Raw genomic sequence first — 16,443 nt, 5'->3', positions numbered from 1 at the left:
TACAGACCTTTCGGCCGGCCCAGTCCCTTCACCTTTCAGGCTCATTCAGCGTGGTTCCTAAGAGCTACAGACAAGGACAGGGGAATCCAAGTGAACGCAGCCGTGCGGGGTGGGAATCTGAGAAATGGAGATGTGCGCGTGTGAGGGTTACATGCGCGTGTTTCCTCGCTCTGTCCTCCGCCGGGCCAGGAAAGAACCACTTCTCAGTCATGTAAGCACACGTAGTGCCAAGATCTTGGTTTCTAAATTCCATTTTTTTTTTCTTCCTTCCTATTTGAGAGAGACCACATGAGCAGGGTTGGGGGATGGAGGCAGAGGGAGGGAGAGAGAGAGACAGACCAGACCCCCTGCTGAGCAGGGAGCCCGATGCGGGGCTCCATCCCAGGACCCTGGGATCATGACCTGAGCCGAAGGCAGAGGCTTAACCTACTGAGCCCTCCAGGCACCTCTAAACCCCATCCTTAATAATGAGTGCCAGGGATCTTTCTAGAAGTGGTTGATTCCAGGGCTGGGGCGGGGAAAATACAAGATGGACCAGGATTAAAACTTCCCAGAAAATTAAGCAAGATGGAGAATGGAGGTCCATCAGAAGGATGTTGGCACCACCTAAGGAGGCTCCTAATGGCCAAGCTGGAACAGTTTGTTTAACAAAATAACCACAGAGCTGGATTCTAGCCCGTGGAGCACAGTTCACATCTGCGAGCCCTCGTACTCGACATGGCTGGTTAGATCAGTAGACGGAGAAGGTTCCCCCCTTGCACACAGATGCACGCTAGTTAGCAAGGGCCGTGCCAGCGACCGAGGGTGCCTGCTCGTGTCCCTGCTGCTCGGGGGCCGAGGACGGTTCCAGGGCTCACGGTGGCCTTTTCCTACCTCCCTTCGGCCTCCCCTTTGGGCATTTGTCGTTGCTAACACTGTGGGGTCACGGAATTGAGGTTTCCTGAGTGGAATGAGTGAAGAGTTACTTTCGGTGCTGCATGCCTTTCCTCTGTTGTCATCTTTAAGAGCAGCACATCGTTTCAAAAAGTTGATTGACATTTTTGGTTTCTAAAAAAACTTCTGTTTGGGGGACCAGGAAGAACTTGCCTTCGTATTCGAGATGCTGCAGCAGTTCGAGGACGCCCTGGTACAGTACGACGAGCTGGACGCCCTGTTCTCTCAGTATGTCGTCAACTTCGGCGCTGGGGGTGAGTAGCGCGCTGCTGGACGCAGGTCCTCTTCTAGAAGCAAATCCGCTTTTACGTGGTCTGGAAGCTGCCGTGATTTATTTGGCTAAGGATTACATCACTTTCACTATTTTGGGCAAGGGCTATAGGACACATCCTCACGGCTCAAATAGGAAACGAGGTGAGAACTCAGAACTAGTCGCTTCCACCCGTAGAGGCATTTGAAGCAGGAAGAGCATTGCGAAGAAGGTGTTGTTCAGGTACAAAGAATCTTTTCTACTACGTGTGGCTGGCTAGTTACACGTCCGCCTCTGGGCCTCCTTGTTAGTAAGAGTCGGAGTCTTGTGCCTCCGTTGACAGGCTGTCTTTGGAACATGTGAGGCTCACGGCAGAGTTCTAAATGGCACCGTTGTCGTGGGCGTTCATCTTCCTTTTACAGTTTCACACTCTCAGAAGTACAGACATAGCACAGGGAAGCCCGACGCAGAGAAAGACTTCATCATAATCGTTCGCAGTGGGTTTTGGGTGCTGCCTGATTTGATGGACGTGGCGTCCTCTCCTGTAGACGTCTGTCTGCAGCTTGCTGTTCGTACCGACAGCCTGTCGTGGCGTAGTTCCAACTTAACGGATCAGGGCTTCAGGTGCTTTCACTCGTAGCTGCATCGTGCTTCCCGGTGTGGATTCCTTAGGGTTAATCCGGCCATCCCTTGCTGCTGGACGTTCAGGGGTTTCCATTCTGACTGCCACCACAGTGTGGAAAGAGATGTCTTTGTGGGGTGATCTTTCTGAGAGGGCCCTGCTACGGCCTGTGAAGAAAGGAGTGATCTCAGGGAACCGTGGTTTCTGCTAGAAGACCCGTAGGAGGGTGAGGCGCTGGGACAGGCAGCTCGGGCTCCATCTCTGCTTTAGAAGTGACAGAAACGAGGACGAACGGCTCCGACTGGTTTTCTCTCCAGACCAGGTTCCAGGAAGTTCAGATTTGCATCTCTTACTTTGTGTCTTACTTATGTCTACAAATGTAGACATAACCAGGGCAAAGTATTTACTCATTAAACTTGAAAAATGTGGGAAGGGGTGAAATTATATTTTGCATCTCCGTACTGCACATGTTTAGATGTCTTATATGTTTCTTATGTCATATTTTGCATGATTTCTTTGTTCTCTCGGTTTTAACATCTGGGACAAATTAGAATCCAGAGGTAAGCTGGGCCGGCGTTTGGCAGCTGGATGCTAAGACTGTTTGTTTTTGTGTGTTCCTTTAACGGATGTTTACTGAGAGTCCCGTATGACCCGGTGCTGTTCTGAATGTGGTAGGTAACAGAACCTTGTGTGAAAGGGGACACAGGTGTAGAGAAAACACGCCCGGTAGTTGTGATGAGCGTAGGGCTCAGAAGGCGTTGCGGGTGCAGGGCAGAGTGTGGTGGTAGGTGCCAGGCGATCGTAGCGTGGTCTGGGAGGCTCTCCGAGAAGGTGGCATTGACACAGACGCCTGAGTGAAATGGGAGAGGGAGCCAGGAGAGCGCTGGGCAGAGGGGCCTGTTGGCGGAGGTGTTGTGAGGGCTGGGGTGGGCACCCCCGAGTGTGGCCTTGAGCGGCTCCAAGTAGAAGTCCCAATCAGTAAGCTGTTTGCACCGGAGGTGTTCAGTAACACCAATGTGCCAATATCGAGTGGCTTCCTGGTGGCAGTGCAGCACGAGGGGGTGTGACGGCTGTCTTTTGGAGTGAGAGAAGTAGACTAAATTTTTGCTCTATGGCTTGAATGACTAGTTATTGTGGGCTCTTACGCTTCCTTTAAGGCCATGTTTGAGTCTGGGGCTGTAAGTTTGAATCGGGGTGCCTCACTGGACGTTGTTGATGAGCAGGAATGTTCCCTTCTGCTCCTGCTACTACTTCTTCCCGAGCCTGCTGTCCTTTTCTCCAGGAGAGGATTCAGGCCGCTGCGGGGCTGAGACAGAGACAGGTGTGGGGCTTCCGTAGGGAGGAGAAGGGTAGGGGCCCGATAGAGCATCACGCACCCGTGAACCGACTGCGCCCGGGCACCCAGGCAGGAGCAGCTGGCACAGTGCGCTCCTGCCCAGGCCTGGCACCTTCTGCCGAGCCCACTGAGCACGGAGCCCGAGGCCTCCCTGCCCTCCTAGCCCGACAGTCTGCAGCTGCCCACCTGGTCACGATCCGCTGGGCATGGTACGGCGCCGCGCCTTGCGGCCCAGGTCACGTAGCCTTGCGCCCATCACCAGTTGCCGCGGGCTGGGTGGGAGTGCCCGTGGGAACTACCCCGCAGGAGCTCTCACAGCCCCGAGCGGGAATGGCGGGAAGGTGAGGTCATCTGTAGCCCGCGCCTTTCATGCCCTGTGCTTGTCTAGACGGCGCCAACTGGCTGACTTTTTTCTGCGAGCCGGTGAGGAGCTGGAACGGGCTGATCCTCCGGAAGCCCATCGACATGGAGAAGCGCGAGCTGATCCAGAGGCAGGAGGCCACGCTGCTGGACCTGCGCAGCTACCTGTTCTCTCGCCAGTGCACCCTGCTGCTCTTCCTGCAGAGGCCGTGGGAGGTGGCCCAGCGCGCCCTGGAGCTGCTGCACAGCTGCGTGCAGGAGCTCAAGCTCTTGGAGGTGAGTCTCCCCCGCTTGCCTGCCTCTCCCCTGTTCAGAGGCACACTTGGGACTCGGGGCCGGGCGCTGAGCTGCTCGCACTGCAGGAAGGAGCTCTTCTCTGAGTCCCGTTGATCGTAGAGTTACTCTCTCCGCTGATTAATCACGCGAGTGTCATTTCTGCTCTCAGCGTGGGGGAGTCCAGACTGGCCCAGGGCTGGACTCATCGATCAGGTTCTTCGTGGAAGTTTTGGGGAGAACTTGGGTTTATCCTCCAGGAAGATGCTCCCCTGCCGCACATGCAGCCTGAGGCCCTGGAGGCAGACCTTCACCTGCTTTGGAGCTGCCTTTTGGCTTTGCATGTGGACACATGGGTAACAGCTGGGCACGTGGGCATTACTAGCACGGAGGTTCGGGAGGGTTCCCGACGGGCGCGTGTATGAATGAAACCCGCAAGTGAGGCCGGACACTGTGACAGTGGCGGAGCGGGGTCTTTAGTGATCGGTCCCTGCCAGGGCTCCTGCGCTCATGGAGTCACGCGATCTAGCGAAGTACGGGAACGTCCATGATGGTCTGCTCTGGGCGGGGGTGGGGGTCTCCCGTTAATTGTTCACTGACCTCTCTGCCAGAGGTCTCAGGGTTCACAGACACCCCCTCCTCACCCCACCCCGTTCCCAGGTTTGGAGCGAGGGGAGCGGTCTGAGTCCATTTTTCCAAAGGGGGTGGCAGGCCTGGAAGCGGTGCGGTGACTCACCCAGCCCCGTGACCGGTCTCGGGGTCGGGCTGCACCCTGGACGGGCTCATGTTCTCTCTGCCGTGCTGCTGCCGGCGCACCCGAGGGGTGCGGGTTAGAAGGTCCGAGCACAGCCATACCGTGTTTGCCGAACCCGGGTGGAGCCATCTTCCCTGACTGGGTAACCTCTGTGCTATGTGCCCTAGAGTGCTGAGGGACAGGCTCAGCGCTGAGTTCGGTAGAAATGTCGTTTTACACAAACAAAGAGAAATTACTTCAGTTAATTTCCAAAGGAGAAATGCCTAGCCTAGCTGAGCCGCAAACTTACGAGTGTAGGAATTTGTGTCCAACTATTTGTCTGGCCAGGATACCTGATGAAGCAGACGAGGGAAGGATTCTGCACCTCGGAAGGATGCTCTGTGGCTCTGTCACTGCGTAGACCTGGACAGTCTGCTTCGGTCACTCCCATCCGGCCGTGCAGAGCCGGGGCCCGCGAGGGCAGGGCTGCCCGTGTCCATGGGCCTAGACATTTGCCTGGCATTTTGTCATCTTGGCATGTGGGGCAGAAGTAGGGTGTCCGGCGGGGGGTCCCAGGTGGGTCACCGGCAGCACCTTCAGACTAGGGTGGCCCCGGGCGGGTCCATTCGGAGGCACTGTCCTGCAGCCCGGGGTTCGGGTGGTGGTGCAGGGCCTGCCCCTTCGTGCTGGGCCGCGCCGGTCACAGCGCGTTAGACTCAGAGTTAGACTTCGTCTGAAATTCTTCCTCTTGTCCCAGGAAGTTCCTGGTCCCAGTGTAGCCACCAGCTTGCGGACAGGAGAGGAAGCCTTGCCCGGGTGACCGGTGTCGCCGTGTGGGACCCCGGAACCAGACGGGCCCCTGCCACCACCTCCTGCCGCTCTGCCAAGCGTTCTGGAAACTGGGGGGAGGGGCCTAGGGTGGCTGTGGATGCGTTTCCTACAGCTCCCCGGACCTGTGAGGCCTCTGGGGACCTAGGGGAGGAGTGGGGAGGCCTTCTCTGATGCCTTCTCACAGGCGTCCTCGTCCTCTTGGGGATCCCTTGTCACTCTGGCATGTCCAGATGGGGCAGGCAGGCTGCGTGGGGACACATGTGGTGTTCCACTCATTCGTGGCCGAGCAGCACACACCGCGGACTCTCCTGCCCGCCTTGGCTTCTCTCCTGAGCTGCCTGCCGCCTCTGGCCACATAGGAGTGCGTGGACATGGGTCATTGCTGCCCCGTCGGCTGGCTGGGGAAAGCCCAGGTCGGCGTGTCAGCGTGATGCAGCCCCATGTCCAGGCTGACGGCCTCCGTGCAGACGCCCCCTGGGGCCTTGCCTGCCCTTTGCGTTGTGGGATGAACTTCACGCCCGGGGCAGTAGTCTCTCCCCGGGTGCTGTGCTTTGCCGAGGGCAGTGGTCACTGTCCCCTGGACCATTCCCTGAGAGGGGGCTGCTGCCCACGGAGTCACGTGGATGGTACCGTGCACCTTTCCAGTTTACTGTGTCCGCCCGAGATGTGTTGAGCAGAGCTGAGTTCAGGTGAGGACACACTACCTGGTGTTTGCTCTCTCTGGCTCCATCCTGATGACCAGCTTCTTGTTCCCTGGTCTCCTCGTGCTGCCTGCAGCGAGGGGGGTGCCCTGTGAGTGTGCCGCCCTCGGCGTCCCTGCCATGTGAGTGCCGTGGACAGCAGCTGGGTCCCGGCCAGGCGCCAGGCCTGGTGAGTTTCCCGGGGCACGAGCTGCCGCCCGTCCCACGGCTGAGCCTGCACAGTCCTTGCCGAACGCTTGCTCTTGCGTGTGGTCGGCACCGATGTCCGCGCTGTCCCCTTGCGGCCCTTTGCTGGGAGCTGCTTCCTGGCCCTCTGCTGTCCCAATAGTGGGATTCATCTGGTCGTCAGGGGTCCTTGTAGGGACAGGTTTTAGGAAGACAGTCCAGCACGGAGGGTGGGCTCTGGAGACAGACAGTCTGCGCTGAGACCCCTCCCCACCCCCCGCCCCCCCGCCAGGGCCTGTGACTCGTTCACTTGCCCCTTCGAGCCCCGCTTTCCATCCATGAGACGGAGGCGGACCGTGGCTGCCGTGTGGGTGCGGAGTGTGTCCGGGGAGCCGATGCGCGCGCTGCCTCTCACACGTCCCCCTCGTGCCAGCCAGGTCCTCACGCTCACGTGGCCTTCCCTGTGGACGGCTTCTCGACTCTCTGCGAGGACGGGGAGTCCGGGCGCTCGCGTGTCAGCGTTGTCGTCAGACTGCAGGATGGCGTGGGACTTCGGGCACAAAATCATTCCCTCCGCGCTCTCAGGTTCTTTTGGGGGGGGGCTGTTTTATCTTCAGGTGGCAGTTAGTTACCTGGAAAAGCGTATTCTTAGAGTTTCTTTTAAATTTGGGGGGAAATATTCAAAATTCAGAAGACTCCACGCTGATTACGTTTTTTACACATTTAGCTTTACTCGAAAAAACGGACGCATTTTGTGGGGACGGGGCAGCTTTTTGGTGGCTGTTTTTCACAATTATATCGGAGTTGTGGCGCTGTGGCTTCTGACACTGGCCTGAGGGGGCTTGGCGTGGTGCCATCACGGGCAGGGGAGAGCGGTGTGGCCGGGGGGGCTGGGGGCTCCGGTAGCTCGCAGTGGGGCCAGGTGTACTTCTGGTCGGGTTCAGCTTCCTCGGTTGACCCTTCAAGCCCAAAGCCTTTCGTGCACTTCTAAATGTGACGTTTCTTTAGCAGAAAAGGCTGGGTGCGCTTGCTCTTGTGGCTTGTAAAACGCTCTGGTAACCTGGTTGACTCGTCCATTGGTTTCAAGTCTCTTCTTTGAGAGGAGGCCACGTGGTGGTGGGGGCCACGGGAGCATGCGCCACCTCTAGTGGGACCCGGAGTCCCGGCCAGGTATGCCAGGGAAGAGCCTCAGGCCAGCGGCCCCGATTCTGGAAACCTGCTGCGTGCCGCCGTTAGGGATCGGGCCTGACACCCACGGAGCGTCGCAGCTGTGTGAGCTCAGATAAGCTTATAGTATTTCTTTTTTCTACAACGTTAAAAAAAAAAAGCCCTCCCTTTACTGAACATTGAGTATGTTGTCTGTGAATGTGGAAGGTAGAATGCTGCTTCTCCCTGCGGGAGGTGCGCGGTGGCTGGGGCCTGGCGGTCTGCAGAGGGCGTGCGTTCGTCCCGTCAGTCCCGTTTGCAGCATCTGGGTTCCTCCCGCTCGAGTGCGGGTTCTCCCCCGTCCGTTGGCACGTGCTGTGTTCATACACGTGGAGTTGCTCAAGGACATGAGTTTTTAAAGCTTTTGGTATACACGTTGTCGTATTGCCTTCCAGAAAGATCGTCCCATTTTTCATTTACACCAGAAGTGCCTGTTTTCCTGTTTCTTTGGTCAGAAAAGAAGTAATAATGTACATGTAGTTTAATCTTTACCAAATTGTAAGTGAGAATGTAAGGAAGATATTTTCTAGAAGGCCATTCTTTATTTGTTACGATGATTTTCCAAATGATATTTTAAAACATGTGTCTCTGTCGTTACTAGTTTGTCTCTTGTCGGCTCTGGTTCCCGGACAGGGTAGGCCAAGAAGGAGCAGGGTCCCAGAAGAGCCACCTGCTCCAGAGACTGGCCAGAGCCAGGCACAAGAGGCCATCATGGTCAGTCTGAGCAGGGGCTGCATGTGGTAGAAGCTTCCAGATTTACCTGGATGAGACAGGAAAGGGGTGCCTTCCTGGCTGGCCACTCGGATCTGTGTTCTGAGGCTCAGGCAGCAAAGGACAGAAGCCGAGGCATCGCTGAGGAGTGTGACTCAGGGTCCCTGAGTGCTTGCTATGTTCCAGAAGCTCTGCGGGGGTTGTCGCGTGACCCGGAGCCGCGAGGACCTGATGTGGAACAGCAGCAGGGATGGACAGGAGGACAGGTCAGTGCCGGAGCTGTTGCTGAGGAAGAACCGCTGAGGGTCAGTGGCTCTGGGGACAGAAGAAGGACTGGCAAGTGTCGTTCAGGGGCCGGTCGGCGGCCTGCAGGGCGCTGGGGTAAACGTGTCCCGGGGGCGCGGCCTGCGGACGGGGAAGAAGCAGGTCGCTCCTGACCCGGGAAAGCCGCAGTCCAGTGCACTGAGCCAGCTGTGGATACTGGGGGTCAGGGCAGTGTCGCCAGGGCGTCCAAGAAGAATGTTTGGCTACAGGAGCATCGGGGACGCAGAGGTCCTCTCCCAGCGCGGGAGGTTCAGCTCGGCTCAGCGGTCATTTTCGTGGCACCTTCTCTGTGCTGGGAAAGGCTTCCAGAGGCGGCCTTGGAGGGGCGGGGTTCCAGTCTTCCGTTCGTCAGCTCTTCCCAGGGCACCCGGGTTGTGCCAAGCAAGTTTTCATTCCCGGCACTTGTTTCCAGCAGGGAGCGAGAGACACCAACCCCCGTCCCGGGGGGCTCACGTTTACTGCGGTGAGCAGGCCGCGTGAGAACGCGCCAGGTAGCCGTGGTTTGTGGTGGCCAATGCGAGAGCGTGATGAGGGCAGAGGCATTTCCGCGAAGGCACTGAGAGGGCGCTCAGCTGGCCCTCGGGGTGAGGCCGGGCTCGCCGGCCAGGCTGCAGAGCTGTCCGAGCCTGGGATATGAGGCGACCCGGAAGTGTCTGTGTGGTGCCCTGGGGCCTCGGCTGTTCCATGGTCTGGAAGGAGTCGTCGTTGGGTTGGAGGTCGGGGTGCCATGAAACGTGTGGGACCTGGTGGGGCAGAGGGCGGGCGGAGGTGGGAGCAGCGCCAGGGGCCGAGGTCCTCATCCACCCAGGAGGACCCTGTTGAGAACTGGGGCAGTTGGGGAACATTTTAACCGAGTGGATTCGAGAACAGTCTACTCAGCGAGTCTTCTGGATGTCTGTCTATATGTAAAAGTCAACCTCGATCTCATACCAGACACAATTCCAGAAGGGGTTTTGAACCAAACATGAAAGATAAGATAAAGAAGCTTGTAGAAGAGGATATGGGAGACTGTCTCTGTGACCTGGAAGTTAGCAGATGTTTCTGACACAGGACTAAAAGGCACTGACATAAAGGAAGCGAGAGACCGGCTAGACTGCGCTGGCATCAGACCTTGTCTTCGTGGGCAGTTGGTCCGTGGCGGTTGTGTGTTCTCGGCCCCTCGCACAGCTGCTGCCGCCCACTGCGGCCGCTTTCCCCGCACCGTTTGCCGGGGCTCACCAAGGTGGCACCTGCGTTTTGCAGAAAGTGAAGTGTCTAGTCTTCCCCAGAGGAGGGCCTCCTGTCATGCCGTGGGCCTCTGCGGAGCCTGCGCGTGTCGGGATGTGCCCTCTGCACCTGCTCTCCGGACCTGCTCTCCGGTTCTCTGCTGCTACCCGTTCTCCCTGCTCTGGGACAGCGACCCATACGTGCTCGGATCCCAGAAACCTGCCAGGCTGCACCGGGCCCCTCCGTGTCCGCTGCCCCACGGCCCCTCCCCGTGCTCCCCTGCAGTCCTTCTCAATGCTCCCCCCTGTGGCCCCTCTCAGTGCCCCCCTCGGCCCCTCTCCGCGGCTGCTCCCTGCTCTGGCTGCGGGTCTTCCCTTTCTGTCTGTGGGATCATCTGAGTCTGAAGCCCCGTGTGTAGCCTCGGTGCGTTTCCTATACTCTCGCCGGCCCAGGAGACGCTTCTGTGGAACAGGCACCTGCGAGGAGTGTCTTGTGAGGTGACAACCCCCAGAATGGGCGGTACCCGGGAGCCAAGAGGGCCCGCCCTGCTGGGACTGGGGAGGGAGGGACGCACCCTGTCCTCATCCCTGGGCTGCGTCCTGCCGCGTAGCTCCTCTCTGCACCCCTGGCATGTGGCCCACTGTCTGGGCCGGAGGGGCTTCTGATGGTGTAAATGGTTTCTAGGCCCATTTTTCTTCTGGAAGGATCTAAGTCGTCTTTCTCATTTTGCAGAGCCGGGGCATTTTGGCTTTTGGGGAATGTAGACACTCCGGTTCCTTCCATTTGGTTGTGGGTCCTTGTGTTTGTGTGCTCAGTGCTCAGGGTGTGTCAGAGGAGTCTTTCGTCAGCACTGGGCAGCGTCCCTTGTCAGGTGACCCGATTCTGGAGTCCTAACTGGGGTACTGGTTGTAAGATCCCTTGTGGGATTCGTGCTGCCAGGAAAGCAGTCAGGCCTGCCAACGTGAAGTGTCGTGATGCCGTCGACGGGGAGACACGTTCCTGTTTCAGAGATGCTTTACTGGGGGGAAAGGTGCATCTTCGAATCAGACGTGGACAGTAGGCGCTTTCTGTATTTGCGATAACAGTGTTTCCCTTGCTAGTTTTGTACTGGGAGGGCTCGGGTCCATACGGTGGCGGGAAGGGTAGCGTCCCGGACCTGGGGCTTCGGTCCGTACGGAGGCAGTGGCGGGGAGGGTAGCGTGATGGATTTCAGGGTCCGCCACCCCCTGTGCAGCAGCCCCGCCCTGTGTGACCGTTCTCTTCTGTATCGGTGTCCCTCGCTGTGGTCCCCTGGGTTATTTTCAGGCAGATGTGAGCCTTCGTGTTGATTTTTTGAGGGTAATGGTTCAGAGTCTGTGTCTGACCAAAGGAAACCGTTTTTTAGACATAATCACACCTGAAAACTGAACGGATTAGATAATGGGTGTCACCTGATAGCAGTCTCGGGCTCAGGGCTCACGGGTTGATGTGGTCCTCCCTAAAGGGGCCCAGTGCCGTCCCAAGATGCCAGCTTCTGCCCTTCCTGAAGTGTACCCTTCAGACCTAGAGTCAGAGGTGATGGTCAGCCCTTTGTGCAGCCGCCTTTTCTCAATAAGCTTTTCAGAACATCCTACTGAAAGTCACGTCCCTCCCAAGGCTCTCATTATCATTGGGAACATAAAACCCAAAACCGTGATTGAACGTGGATTATTACCCTTTTTCTCTCCGGAGGCGAACCGACGCGGTCACGGCCATGTGCTCTGTTCGTTCGTGTAGCCGCACAGACGGCCGAGCTGGGCCCGGTCGGTGTTGGGAGGGGCTCACCTGGGTGCGGGCCGGGCGTGTCTCCCTCCGGCTCTGTCTTCCCGCCCGTGCTGGACCTTCCAGGTGTCCGTCCCGCCCGGCGCTCTGGACTGCTGGGTATTCCTCAGCTGCCTGGAGGTGCTGCAGAGGATCGAAGGCTGCTGTGACCGGGTGCAGATCGACTCGAACGTCGCCCACACGGTGGGCCTGTGGAGCTACGCCACCGAAAAGGTGACCGCGTGGACGCAGGCGTGCATGTTGTCTGGGCTGTGCCCTTGGGCGGGTGGCCGGAGGACGCTGTCTGGAGGAGTGTGGGTCGCTGAGTCGTCACACGGGCAGTGCCAGTCACCTCTGGGTGGTCTCGTAGTCGGGAGGCCCAGGATGGCTCCCGGCCAGTGTCACTCTTCAGCGGACACCCAGCGCTTGCCCCATTTGTGCCGAAGACGTTCTGCGCCAGGAATTGGGGCGGGAGCTGGGGGGGGGGGATCAGAGAAGGGGGACTTGGGAAGCGTCATGTAGAAATGAAAGTGGCTTCTGCCTGAGTGACAGACAGTCACCCGGTGTGTGCAGCAGATGCCCTGCCGTGTCAGGTCGTGGGGTGCAGACTGGGCAGGGGGCCTCAAAAGCCTGGGACTGAGCAGGCAGGTGAGCTGCGTAAGCCGAGACCAGCAGCCCCCGGACACTCGGAATTGCCGCGCGGGCCGCGTGAGGGTGAAATGGTCCCCGTGAGATGTGTTTTTGTGTGCAGGTGAGAATTACTTGGATCGGAAGGCTAGGTTTCTTCTAGAATTTAGTTGGATTTTTACTTTTATGTTCAGATTCAAAAACTCTCTGCTGACTGCTGTTGCCAGTTACTTGAAATTGTGGGTTTATCTCCACAGCTAAAGTCCTTGGGCTACCTGTGTGGCCTTGTGTCAGAGGAAGGCCCTAACTCAGAGGACCTCAACAGGATTGTTGATCTTTTGGCAGGTTTGGGAGCTGAGCGACCCGAAACAGGTACGTTCTGATGTGTGTCTGTGCAGTGGGAGAGGCGAGGAATTGGAGTGTCCATTGCATCGGGCTCGTTTAATTCAAGTTCTGACCATGAACTCGCCCCCCGCCTTGGGAAGTTACACTCCTTGTTAGCTGACCACATGAATGTGTAAGATGTTATTTACCTTTTACTAACGTAAGAAATGTTAGACATAGTTTAAGAAATTGGAAGGGTTTTAAAACTGCTGCTGGGTTTGTCACAGGCTTCCACAAGCCCATGATGGCTTTCCGCGGCCTGTGTGCCGTCAAGGCACACCCATGTCCCTCTGAATCCCAGGGGATCTAGTTCTGGAGCAGCGTGGTCAGACAAATCCTTTTACCCCATAAGCGACTCATAGGTCAGAGAGCCCTGTGGAAGGAGCCTTGCCGATTCTCACAGGTGTAAACCAAGTGGCAGGAGTGAGACGGAGGTGAGCCTCGCTGCGGCCCCGAGCACGGGGGGACGTGTGACGCTCACATTGCCGGGCTCCAGCCTGAGACACGTGTGATTGTTGCAGAAGTGATGGAATTAGGAACTCTAGTCTCCCTCGAGAATGAAATCCTACACACAGGGTTGAGAGTCTGTCGTGGCTGTCCTCCTCGGACAAGCACAGATGTAGTGGCGTGGGTCCATGTGCGTAGCTGTTGGTGACTTCCCAGGCAGTAGCGAACCCCCGGGCTGTGGCATTAGAGGGTGAATGTGAACTCGTGACCTCACACAGAGGCTGAATAGACTCTTCTTTTTGTTCAAGCCAACACAGCTCAGAGTCCTTACAAGAAACTCAAAGAAGCGTTGTCATCGGTAGAAGCTTTTGAAAAGCACTACTTAGTAAGTATTATGGACGGTGCCTGTCTACCCGGCACAAAGCAGCCTCTCGAAGACTCCGCTGTGACGTGGCCTTGGGCTAGGGAACGGGATGGTATTGGGGACCACCTCCTACTGGCCTTTATGTTTCTCTGAGGTGCCCAAGGGACCCGCAGGTGACACCGGGATACTTGTTGTTCGAGAAACGTTCATTAGTATCCTGGTGCCATAAGTAGGCCTAAGAGCATCTTTGGATATTTATAATTTTATTCAAAGTGGCATTGCTCATTCAGTAGAATAGAAATTATAAGGAATGATAATGGGTTTCTGTGTACCAAAAAAATGCTTTAGACTCAAACCGAGGTGTTGTGCTTGATTTTTAAAAGATTTCAATTCGGAGAGCCCGTGGGAAGCACAGTGGGGCAGGAGCTGGGTGGGCCGGCCACACTCCTGACACACGGGGAGCCTGGGAGCCGTTGACAGAGCATTTTTGTCCCTGTTACCCAAAACGTGAGAAGAATCGTAAAAATGTTGCCCACGTTCGGAAAGTTCTTGAGACGTTTAAATACTCTCGCCCGCCGAATTTGTGTTTCAGTTCTTTCGACACTTCGTGATTTATGTGCACGCGAACGACTTTGTATAAATCACACGTTCCGTAAAAACACGAACGCAGATGCGAGGTGAATAGTAATGTTGAGAACAAGGTCTTCTGCTTCGGCATCGGTGGGTCAGTGTCAGATCTGGCCGGTGGTGAAGTTCGGGCTGACGCGGGCGTCTCCTTTCCCGCAGGACCTGTCCCACGCCACCATCGAGATGCACACGAGCGTCGGGAGGACCCGCTCCGCCAGGCTCGTCGGGAAGGACCTGGCCGAGTTTTACATGTAAGTGACCATGCACGCTGCTTGGAGTTTCAGACATGTCCGTGTGCAGTACGAGAGGGTCTGTCGTGTGGGGTTACTATGAAGGTTCATCGATGTGTAGAATGAAAAATGGGGGACCTGTCAGCCCGTCGGCGTCAGCTTTGTTTCTCCATTTCTCCTGAAAACCAGATGGAGAGATTGTCAGCTTGTACCCTTAATATCTGTCACTGATCTTTGTGTTTCTTTTATTTAATTAAACTAATGTAACGTACTTTTTTAAAAAAGATACTATATACTTATTTGACGGAGATCACAGGTAGACAGAGAGACAGGCAGAGAGAGGAGAAAGCAGGCTCCCCGATGAGCAGAGAGCCCGATGCGGGGCTCGATTCCAGGACCCTGAGATCATGACCTGAGCCGAAGGCAGAGGCTTAACCCACTGAGCCACCCAGGCGCCCCCACTGTAACGAACTTCTATATGCAGGTGGTGTTAAAACATACATGATAGCTAATATTGTAGTTTTATTTAATGAGAGGATTGGGAGGAAATGGGAGCTTTCATCCAGTGGCAGAGATTGGGATGCGGATTCTGAAATAGTCTCTCCTCTAGCATTTTCTCTGGCTCGTGTCACTTGCCTCATGGGCAGATGGAAAGCCTGGAGGTCAGCGGTTACAGTCCCTGCGTGTGTTCTGTGCGCACGAGTGGGTGCTCTGGGCCGAGGGGGTGCCCTGGCTCGCCCCAGCTTTGGGGCTGGGGGCTGGAGAGAAGACTCAGAACTTAGTGTTTTTCTCACGGGTTTGATGAAGTCAGCCTATCGAAGGGAAGAAAGCCCGGCTGGCGGTGTGACTGCCATTCAGAGCCCTGGAAAGGAACAGAAATTCGAAGGGAAAAGATAAGTTTAAGTCATCTCAAGTGTGTGCTTGAGATGCTATCTTGACATCTGTAATTAAAGTAATTTTATTAGCGGAGACCAGAAGACAACTTTAACTGATACAAGCAGCTGCGGAGGGATTCGGGAGCATCTGAGTGAACTTGCTGGTTTCCAGACGTGGTTGGGGCAGCTGGCCCGTCACACGCCCGGGGATGGGCAGTCAGGGCTCAGACTGGCGCGGCGGAGTGTCCATGTGGGGAAGCGGAGGTGTGTTCAGTCCGTGGGGCAGAGGGCCGCGTCCGCTGCTGCTGGGAGCTGAACCCGCGTGGACGCCCGTGCGTTCTGAGCCCCGCCGGGAGCCCCGGGGGATGGCACTGGTGTGGTCATCGGAGCCTCGGTCCTGGTTCCAGCTTGACCCGCCGGGGGGCTGAGGGACAGCCTGTAGGGCCCCTGCTCTGGAACGTGAGAGTCTTCGGCCACAGACAGTAACAAGAAGAATCGAAGCTTCTGACCCCTTTGAAACGCGGGCGCATCGAACTCTCGTCTCTCTGAGAGTAACGCGGAGCACAGAGGGGTGTCCCCACAGGGAGCCCGGAAGGGGCGAGCACCGGCTCCGTGTCAGCCTCTGTCCACGTGCTCAGTGGAGGCCCCGCGGGGAGCACGGGTCCCACGCGTCCCTGAGGCTTCGGCCGGCTGTCCTCAGTTGTGCTTTAAACTTGGTTTTGTTCTGGACGGCTTGAAGGTCAAAATCGGGACTGCAAGGTCCTCTCTTGGGTGCCGGGTGTGGCTCTTTAAACTCTTCGTGGTTTTCTGGAACGCTCTGAAGGCCGCTCAGGGCTGCTGGCCTGGGTTTCCGAGTCGTTCCCAGCTGCACTCGCAGTCGGGCCGTCGTCCGGACTGCGCTGTGCAGCACTGGGTGCGGACTTCAGGCTCCCCTGGCTGACGGGCTCTGTCCCTGTGCACAGGCCCCACCTCGCTCTGCCCTTGGCGTTCTTGTGGTTCAGCTCGAAATACTGAGCCGTGGCCTTTACTTCCTCCTGCTGAGATTCCCCGTGGAAGCTCTGCGGCGAGTGTAGGATGTCGGGCGCGCCGTGCGGGCCAAGCACGAGCCCGGCTGTCGGTCCGCTTGCTGACCTTCCCCTGGGAGCGTCAGGGACGGACCGGGATGGCGCGGTGGCGTGGCGTGCGCGTGTAGAAGGTGGCGGGCCGGTGGTGGTGACCATGAACCGTGACGAAAGCTTCTGTTTGTCAATTTGCAAGGAGGAAGAAGTCTCCACAGAAGGCGGAAATCTATCTTCAAGGAGCACTGAAAAATTACCTGGCCGAGGGCTGGGCTCTCCCGATCACGCACACAAGGAAGCAGCTCGCCGAATGTCAGAAGCATCTCGGACAGACTGAGAAGTATCCTTTAAGTGTGGCGTTGCCGTGCGGTGGGAGATGTGCTGTCTGTCTGTCTGTCCTA

The 16,443-nt window shown here is 57.1% G+C and overlaps 1 protein-coding gene across 4 annotated transcripts in view; it reads left to right on the top strand.

Annotated features, from left to right (window-relative positions):
- TRAPPC10 (trafficking protein particle complex subunit 10) overlaps window positions 1–16,443 on the top strand; it is a 77,520-nt gene that overhangs the window by 39,698 nt on the left and 21,379 nt on the right. For 3 of the 4 annotated variants that reach the window (XM_045084365.1, XM_045084368.1, XM_045084367.1), the window contains 7 exons: window positions 1,076–1,187; window positions 3,530–3,777; window positions 11,518–11,664; window positions 12,315–12,429; window positions 13,197–13,273; window positions 14,039–14,130; window positions 16,242–16,382. In XM_045084365.1, the coding sequence (XP_044940300.1) occupies window positions 1,076–1,187; window positions 3,530–3,777; window positions 11,518–11,664; window positions 12,315–12,429; window positions 13,197–13,273; window positions 14,039–14,130; window positions 16,242–16,382 (932 nt within the window). The remainder of the gene's footprint in view (window positions 1–1,075; window positions 1,188–3,529; window positions 3,778–11,517; window positions 11,665–12,314; window positions 12,430–13,196; window positions 13,274–14,038; window positions 14,131–16,241; window positions 16,383–16,443) is intronic. The other variant, XM_045084366.1, reaches the window with a different exon arrangement.

Source organism: Mustela putorius, unplaced genomic scaffold (assembly GCF_011764305.1).
Source record: "Mustela putorius furo isolate JIRA1106 unplaced genomic scaffold, ASM1176430v1.1 tig00000765_pilon_pilon_pilon, whole genome shotgun sequence".
Taxonomy (NCBI): Eukaryota; Metazoa; Chordata; class Mammalia; order Carnivora; family Mustelidae; genus Mustela; species Mustela putorius.
This window is presented reverse-complemented; position numbering and strand designations above follow the sequence as displayed.